At 41.6% G+C, this 9,023-nt stretch overlaps 1 protein-coding gene across 2 annotated transcripts; it reads left to right on the top strand.

Moving 5' to 3' along the window:
* On the top strand, positions 638–8,048 carry LOC8058174. 2 transcript variants are annotated; one of them, XM_021446217.1, is made up of 5 exons: positions 638–1,054; positions 1,999–2,095; positions 2,210–3,667; positions 6,487–6,679; positions 6,995–8,048. In XM_021446217.1, exons 2-5 carry the CDS (start codon positions 2,081–2,083, stop codon positions 7,585–7,587), a joined length of 2,259 nt encoding a protein of 752 aa, XP_021301892.1. In that variant the 5' UTR covers positions 638–1,054; positions 1,999–2,080; the 3' UTR covers positions 7,588–8,048. The 2 variants fall into 2 exon arrangements, with proteins under 2 accessions (XP_021301892.1, XP_021301893.1); XM_021446218.1 differs by having other exon boundaries at positions 2,008–2,095; positions 6,995–7,812.

Genomic DNA, 9,023 nt, shown 5'->3' with positions numbered 1-9,023 from the left:
TGCTCCTCTCTCCACGCCACCCGCGTCCCCTGCCTCGCCTCTCATCACTCGGGCTTCTTCTCAGCCACTGCTTGTGCGCGTAAGGAAGGAGGAGGAGCCATAATGCGAGAACCAAGGGCATCAGTTTCCATTTGGCATGAAAAAGGGAGAAGGAACTGATGAAAACTATTTTTTTACTCCTCCATCTCTCTTGTCTCTCTCGGCACGTTTCTAGGAGGTTCACCCAAGGAGCTAGTTGTCATAGCTCATTTGGTAGTCTCACACCTAAAACAACTTTTGAAGCTACTCAAGAACTGTTTCGAAATATGATATTTCTCTGTACTTTCATATACAATGATGCATGAACGGATCTACAGTGGGTGTCCTATTTGGAGTTATACCAATGATTTTGTCAAACAGTGCACATTATACATATAAATAATAATAATCTATTTCCTATATACTAAATTATAAGACGTTTTGACTTTTCTAGATTAATATCTTTTGTTATACACTTAGATATATATCTAGATACATAGCAAATGTTATAAATCTAGAGATGTCAAATCGTGTTATAATTTGGAACCGCGAGAATATTTATGTAGAGTTTTGAGGAGAGAGTATGGTTAAGCGTTAATCTTCATCTCAGCTGGCCCATCTCCCAGACGTTGAGCATTGGCTATCCTCTCCCTGACGCGCGGCTGCAACCACCCTGACTGCAAGCCTCTCCAGTCCGCCAGTCGCAGAGACGAAGAAGCCGCGCCGCACAGCCCGCCGCCCCGCCGAGGTACCGACGGTGGCCGCCTACCCTAGCACGGCTGCGCTCCCACCGGATCCGGCATTGCTCGTGCCTCGTGCTGGGTTGGCCGTCGGTCGTCGCCCTCCCCCTCCACCCCGGTGCTCGGCCGTCTAGCGGGAACGGCGCAGCCGCGCAGACGCAACGGGCGCTCGCCGCTCGGCAAGGGCGGCCTCAGGGGCAGTGCCAGGGCCAAGGGGGCCGAGGAGCAGCACAGGAGCCCGCCGCCAGCCGTCTGCTCAAGCCCCAGTGGCGGATCTACAGCCGGCGCCGAGGGAGGTAACGATGTCAAATCCCCATTTCCCCTTTGTAATTTCCCTTTGTTATGAAACATCTCTAGTCTGAACTATATGTACCTTTTATTTGTGCTATTGTAAACTCTCCGTATCTTTCAACTAAGTACTTTCTTTGCCTTGAGAATACCAACATTGAAATCCTGGATCTGTCACTGCGGTGATGCCCCTATGGAGTGCTTCGTGGACTTAATGTTGTTGTCAACTTGGCATCAGTTTAATTTCTTCCAGTGCGGGTATTAGATTAGATTGGTCAAATTGCCCCTGTCTTAAGATCTACTGGCGTCTATTGACTATTGCTCATAATGCTTGGTTTCCTTTCTAGACATCCATTCAGTAAAGCGTTTTGCTCGAGTGAGGTGCTGTCGTGGTGGAGTTCTTGAGCATGACCTTGCCATCATTCTCAAGTCATCGACCTAGATATGAAGTCAAATGGTCAGGGAGACGAAGAGGATGTATTGATTTGTTTCGGTGGTATGTGGGTTTGGGATATTTTGTTTTTCAGGTGAAGCACTTGGGGGATAAAGATTTTTTTCTCTGAAAATATCGAAGCCTATCTTTGCCCTTATGCATCAAATTAACAATGCTCCGCCACGACAGGCAAATTTGAATTAGGTGGCTGTGGATTTGCTCGTGCTGCTTACCATTAGTGGCACAATTGTGCTGCTTGTGACCTGCCGTGTTCTTTTTGGGGTCTGACCACTGTAACAAGCTATGAGATTGTTCCATGGATCTTTTCTGAATCACGAACCAAATAATAGCAGCAGGACTAGTGTCTGAGTTTTAATCGCAGTTTAATAACCAACCTTTATAATTAGGTCATGTTGTAGCAAAAATCACATATATTAAGTCTTCTGTGTTAAAGTCTCCCACTCCATCTTGCGTGCATTCTTTATATATTTTCAAGACATCACAGTTTTTTTTCATTAGTATATGCAGGCGCCAAGCCCTTCATCCAGCTGATGTAGCAATAGTTACTCACCTTTGATCCTCACTATACTGATACTTCAAGATGGAACAAATTTCAGTGAGTTGCTTGACGTTGTTAATTACAATCGCATTAGTTTCACTATCGGTATTTTGTCAAAACTGAAGCTCTGAAAAATCTATGCTTGCCAATAATTTTGTCGAATTTATGTAGCTTGGCAACAGATACAAGGAGTGCAGGCCACGAAGAACTAGCAGCTGTCAAACAAAAATACTTGTTGGAAAGGATGTATTGCATGAACTAGAGCAAAGGCGTTCATCACCAAGTGTGATTGCAAAACTGATGGGAATTGATGTGTTGCCACCTAATGTGGTCAATAGTCGGCATCAAGAATTTAAGGATGTTTTTGAAGTGTCAGAGGAGCCACCAGAGGCTGTCACAAAAGAGAGGTCCCATCATTTCCCAAAAGGCTTGCCAAGCTTGAAACAAAGTGCACTAAGATTAAAAAAGCTTATGCCATCAAAAACACTCTACAGAGATGATACACATGATTGTCATGTGGATAGCACAGATGGCTTGGGTCGCTTGAACTCAGTGGAAATAAATAATCCTTTATTTGAGAAGCGCCCTCGTGACATGAACTATTCTGCAAATTATCAGTACGAGAAAAATACATCAAGTGACTGCAGGACTTACCCTGTGGGTTTAGCCAATTCTTCACTCAGCAATTTCAGCCTTTTATCAAGAGGAAAAAACAAAGATTTTAACAACATTGTTCTTCTGGAACCACCATGCTTGGACAAAGGGCATGATCCAGAAAACGTTTTTTCCATTCCATACCTATCTCCTCTCAATAAGAACTGCAGGAGAGGCATGAAACATAAGCAATCTGAGTTTCCTGTAATGGAGAATGGAAGAGATTGGCAACATATATTAAGTACTGAAGATAATAATGTGCCTCGAATTAGAAAAGAAAGATTCTTGACTAGTGACCCCATTGATCGACTGCAAATTGGACAGGAAGCATCAGTTCATCAGTTTGGCAATACTGATGCGAGTTGTCCTGGATCATCACAGAGGTATTTTTGTGGTAATGATAACTTTAATCAAACTAATAGGTCATCATCAAACAGCACGCTGTTGAAAATACGCCGGCATGCGGAATCTGCTGTTGGTTCAAAAACTCTTGCACAAATGTTTGCTCTATCTGATTCTGAAAGACTCAAGCTAAATTCAAACTCACGTGCTCCAATTCGGCGTAATATGATTGACCGTGATAATGGTCATAGCAAGGATGGATGCTTTATAGTTTTACCAAAGCATGCACCTCTGCAGTCTATCCGAAGCTCAATGGACAGGAATTCTTGCTCGGAAGGCTCCTCTCAGGGTAAAAAAAATTCAAATATATCCAATATTTACAACAACGGGAAGTGTCAGTTTGATTATTTCCGGGATAAACCAAGACTGCTGAAGCAAATTGGCAGTGGCAGTGAAGCTCACTCAGCTCACTTGAGCAATGCTTGCTGTTTCCAAAACCTGACAGCAGATAACTTTTCAAGTCCTGATTGCTTAAATGAGAAAGTATTGTTCACAACAGATGAAGACTTAGTGCTACAACCACCAGAATCCGTAGCTTCTGGGTTCAACTTGCAGGTTTCTAGGAAACAACGGGTATGTGTCTTTGCATCCATCAATTTAGAGAACCAAAAAGGGAGGGAGTGTACCTGAGGATACTTGTATCTTAATTATAGTTACCATTAGAAGTTGAAATCATCTACTATGAACTTACATACAAATCTTGCATTTTCAATCTGTAGATATGCTTCATGTTCAAGTAAGTTTTCATGCTTTGCTCTTTTGTTAATTCTGAAGCTGATGTGATGCCTTTTTGTTTTTGTTTTTTATGTTGGAGAGTAGTTGGTAATGTTTATTTTTTGAGGACATGCAATTCTTATCTATTAACTAGATGAATACCTGTGCATTGCCACGGGACAATAATCATATATGCACTTTGATGATGCTATTATGAATTAACTTGATCAAAAACACTTTATTCAAATTTTCAGTAGTCAAGCGTTGCCATGGGGCAATCATATATGCACTTTGATGATGCTATTATCAATTAACTTGATCAAAAACACTTTAGTCAAATTTTCAGTAGTCATTTTGGTGCAATGCATGCATTTGTTCAATAATCCCCTTCCTCAAAGTTTAATCTTTTTAACATCAAACAAATCAATTCATTCGTAATAAAGACACGAAAGATAATACCCTTGGTTGAATTCAGAGCATAATTAAGCATGTACAAAAAATAGAATTACTGCACGTGTAAACGAATAAGTTTTTGCAAACCATATACAAAGATAATACGAGTTTCTACAATATTCAATGCACGGCTTCATCATCATGTAATCCTGCAACCAATGGCCCATAATAGCGCTTGCCCTTTTGAACTCACCCGTATTCAAAATCATCATACCAATAATCTCTGTAAGAACAAGTGCTGTTGCTGAAAGCCTGAAATGGTGGAATATGTTAATATCCCTCACAAGAATATACTTAGATTTCCATTCTAGTTAGTAATCAGCACAATCTTGACTTTATTCTGGGATAGCAGATCGCAAAGTATTTATGATTATAACTTATATGTATTAGCGAACAAAAACAGGGTCTCAAAGACTGACGAGACATGCATTAATGTCAATTACCTTGATTCCTTCCCATATACCAGCTGAAACTCGCATTAGAGGGAGGGTTACCATGATTCCTTTTCCATCCACCAACTGAACTCAGGAGGGAGGGGTGGCTCTGCATGCCTCGGGTGAATTGCTGCCTCCTAGATCATGCATCAGGGCCCTTTTACAGTTTTTTTTGGTCTTAGCTGACAGAATATGACAGGTTAAGTAAAACTTTATACTGAAATTTCAGAAACTGCATGTGTGTGAAGTGAGGTCTTGATCTGCATTTACAGATTTTACTTAGGTCCGTCTCAATGGGGTTTCAAATGAGTTTCATTCTCATTTAAGGTTGTGACACATCAACAAATTTGCTGAGTTGGCAGGTTAATTATGAAGAGAGAGAGTTTCATCTAGATGAAACCTGTTGTCACAGTTAGGCCTTGTTTAGTTCATCCCAAAAACCAAAATCTTTTCAAGATTCCCCGTCACATCGAATCTTGCGGCACATGCATGGAGCATTAAATATATATGAAAATAAAAACTAATTGCATAGTTTACCTGTAAATCACGAGATGAATCTTTTAAGCCTAGTTACTCAATGATTGGATAATATTTGTCAAATAAAAACGAAAGTGATACAGTTCCGAAAACCGAAAAGTTTTCGGAACTAAACAAGGCCTTACTAACACAAAAGCTCATGTGCTACGTCATAGTCTTGGTAACTGTGTCATAAAACTCGCCATTGAGACTGGCCTTAGCCCTCAGTAAACTGCTGATGCTAGCCTCACTCAACATATCTGCAAGGAGAGAATCTGGATCCAAAAATCGAAACCACCATTTAAAGAGAGCATCTTCTGAGGGCTAAACAACAGCTGTACCTCTTCAACCATTGGCAAGGCTCTGGCCTAAAAAATCAGTTCAATCCCTCAGCAGTTACAAGCCAAACGCAGCACCCTAAGGCACTGGAATTTGGTCAGAGATTCTGTCCATATGCGTTCCAGCCAAAGCAACACCAAGGAACTCAAAAGGTATTCATGTGCAATCCTATTAATCAGACAAAGCAACATGAATAGGGAAATGCATTTATTCAAGTCCCCAACCAACCTCTTGATGCCTCGTCTCCCAGGCCTGATCAGCTTGCTGCCATGTCTCCTTCGGCACCACTGGCCCTTGCTGAATCCACCCGAGCAATGGATCCAGATGCGGAGCTTGCTGCCAACACCGATGGCGCGGTGCTCCCAGATGAACCCGTACCCAAACGGTTGGTTTGTGCCTGCAACTGCAATCATGGAGAGGAGAGGAGAGGTCGGTTTCATCCTCAGATGGAGAGATCCGGCAGCCAGCGAAAGGCCCTATGAAGGCCTAGCGAAGGGACTGACGAAGACCTCAGCACCTGGCGTTTGATGGTGGCGGCGGCGTGAAGTAGCGGCTGCGGGATGCAGGGTTGCGGAGGGCAGCAGTGTGGCGGTTTGGCGGCGTCAACAGTAGAGGGGCGTGGGGGTGGCGGGGGTAGGGTGGGTCCTCTGATGGGGCCGGGCTCGGCGAGAGTTCCGGTAGCTTTAGGATGGGCGAGGCCCACATGTCGGCGCAAAAGAGAACAGCGAGAGGCAGAGTGACGCGCTCGGCTTCACCACGTGTAGTGGACGGGTCCAGTTCGGTCTTTTTAGTAGTAGATAGAGATATGTTTGGAACCTTAAACATAAAAGATAACCTATTTTGGGTCTTATTAGTTCATTATTTGTCTCATGTTAAATTTCGAAGTATCCGCTGTATACTCAATTACTCATCCAATTGTTTCCCAATGTGTTTTAGGTGACAATACTGCCTTTCCGTTGTCACGAGGATGAATTAATATCTGTTTCGGATCATACTGACAGTACAAAATCTTGTAAAGGCTCAAAAGAGGTTGAGCAACCGAGCCCAGTGTCCATCCTTGAGCCTCCAATTGATGACGATATTTGTTTTCCAGGATGTTTGGACTATGATGACTTGCAAGGGATGGCTAGTAAGTCATATGTACTTAACCTTTCCCAGTAAAACCTGCACTGCAGTCATATGTACTTTTAATAAGGTTAAATAATTTCTGAATCAAAGGTTATAATTTTTTGCACCTTACCCAATCATTATAGGTAACAAGAATATTTAGATAGTGTTTTCTAAATCCTAATCTGTAACTGACGGTAAAATAAAACATTCAAAACAAATTTAGAATGTGCCAAAACTGGAGAATACATAGTGCGTGACAAAAGTCCTAAAACAGATCTTTCATAGGTTTTCAGCTTCATGGTTTTCTTAACGGAAGCTTCTCTCTTTTCCTTAGATGTAGAGAAACAAAGAGATGGCCATCAATATCACAATGAATCTGAAGTTGCCATGTCAAGTGATGATGAAGACCATTCTTTTTACCAATCTTTGGAAGCATTTCAGGTCGAGGAAAACTGGGACTTCTCATATCTTCTTGACATACTTATATGCTCTGGTATCATAGTTGCTGACTGGCAGCTCATCTGCAAGTCATGGTACTTGCCTGGTTGCCCTGTTGGCCCTCATGTCTTTGATAGACTTGAGAGGAAGTACAACAAAATCGCCACATGGGCAAAGCCTGAGAGGAGGCTTCTGTTTGACCTCGTGAATTCAATCCTTTCTGAGGTCCTTGCACCATGTGTTGATGTGCACCCATGGGTGCGGCCTAATAGACACTGTGTGGCTCTTTGGGGTCCTGAAGGTCCTGTTGAGAAGGTTTGGCAGACAATTGTTAGGCAGCGGGAAGATTGTGTCACAGGGCAACCTGATGAGATGGTTCTTGATACAAAATGGCTGGAAGTAGGCAACGACATCAATATGGTGGGGAAGCAGATAGCTATGATGTTACATGGCGACCTCTTGGAAGAAGTCATAGTGGACTTCCTGTGATGAGTTGGTAGTTTCTTGAGGACCTAATTAAGAACTTGGCAATGGTAGCAGAATACTATGGCGACATGGGGTTCGCCCAAACTTCAAGCAGATTATGCTGAAGTATGTAACAGCTTTTCAAGTGCACATATGCTGCATTTTTCTTCTGGTTATAATAGGAGCTATGAATCGTGCCATTACACTGGAGAGCAGAATATACAGGCCAAAAAAACACTAATGCAGGTATTTCTGGATTCTGTACTGATAAGCTGTCCTATCTGATGCTTTGATGTGTGTAGTAAATGTAAGCTAGAAAAATACCTATCCGCCATCCAGGTTTGAGGATGTCAGTAGATATTTAGGATTCAATATTTGCTAACGTGCAGCACATATTAGAGGGTTCTATCATCTTAAGCCTATAGGCATTCGACATGTAATGTAATCGACAGTTGCAGAGTATACATATTTAGGATCTGAGTTAATTGTCCTGTTTCTGTCTCTCGCTAGTCAAATGCTCTATGGCGCATAAAACATACCTACATGCAATATATACAGCCCATGTGTATGATTATGATAAGGAAAGTCGATAATACAAATACAAATGTAAATAACTATTGTCATGTCTGGAGGATGGGTTTATGTTCAGTGGCGGAGATGCACATATAAAGCAATATGAAGAGGTACAATGGTGATGGTGGCAGGCACACCATCATTAGTTCATTACCCACACGATCGAACAACCTATACCATGGTTTTGGTGGTACTGCTGTATAACACTATTTTTCTTTTTGACGGCAAAATCAAGACAAAGATGATGTCGTAGCTATGGAATAATTTTCTTCAGTTTCTTCTCCATTTCATTATGGTTAAAACTGACTATGATGAAAGACTAGGAAAAATATGAAGAAGGACTAGGAAGAATAAGTTTTACATTAGTCTTCCTTATTTTTGGCTGAAAGAAAAAAAAGGAAGACATTAAAAAGAAGAAGTTTCTCAACTCCGCCTACACGAATGTTGATTGTGGTTATTGGACATATGTTCTTAGACCTTTTGCCTAGTGTTTGCTTGTGTAGTCAACCATACTACAAAGCGTCGCACTAGTTTAGTTTTGAGATCTGGAGCTATTCATAGCATGGGTATAATTTAGATGAATACTATTTTCTAGATATTTATGTAATTCAGAATGCTTGTAACGTGTTTATGTACCTAACTATTATTTAATATAATTATTCTTTCATCGCAAAAAAGGTCCAAGACACTAGTGATGTACTAAGCATATGGCACCCTCCAGAAGTGTTTATCCTATCAATTTTGCAACCTGCATTGGAAATAGCTAATGAGTTGGAAACTAATTCCTTTGGGCTACCAAAGATCAATGCTTGGAGTGTACTTAAGTTATCTAAAGATTCTTTTAACAACAACTAAGTGAGCCTTCTTAGAGTTACCTTGGGATCTAG

This window comes from Sorghum bicolor, chromosome 8 (assembly GCF_000003195.3).
Source record: "Sorghum bicolor cultivar BTx623 chromosome 8, Sorghum_bicolor_NCBIv3, whole genome shotgun sequence".
NCBI classification, from domain to species: domain Eukaryota; kingdom Viridiplantae; phylum Streptophyta; class Magnoliopsida; order Poales; family Poaceae; genus Sorghum; species Sorghum bicolor.
The sequence above is the reverse complement of the archived record's forward strand: the minus strand, read 5'-3'. Positions and strand labels throughout refer to the sequence as shown.

Coding starts and splice junctions, on each gene's coding strand:
- LOC8058174 (XM_021446217.1), top strand. Junction 3,668..6,486: donor AGGTTTCTAGGAAACAACGG/GTATGTGTCTTT, acceptor AATGTGTTTTAG/GTGACAATACTGCCTTTCCG. Junction 6,680..6,994: donor TGACTTGCAAGGGATGGCTA/GTAAGTCATATG, acceptor TCTTTTCCTTAG/ATGTAGAGAAACAAAGAGAT.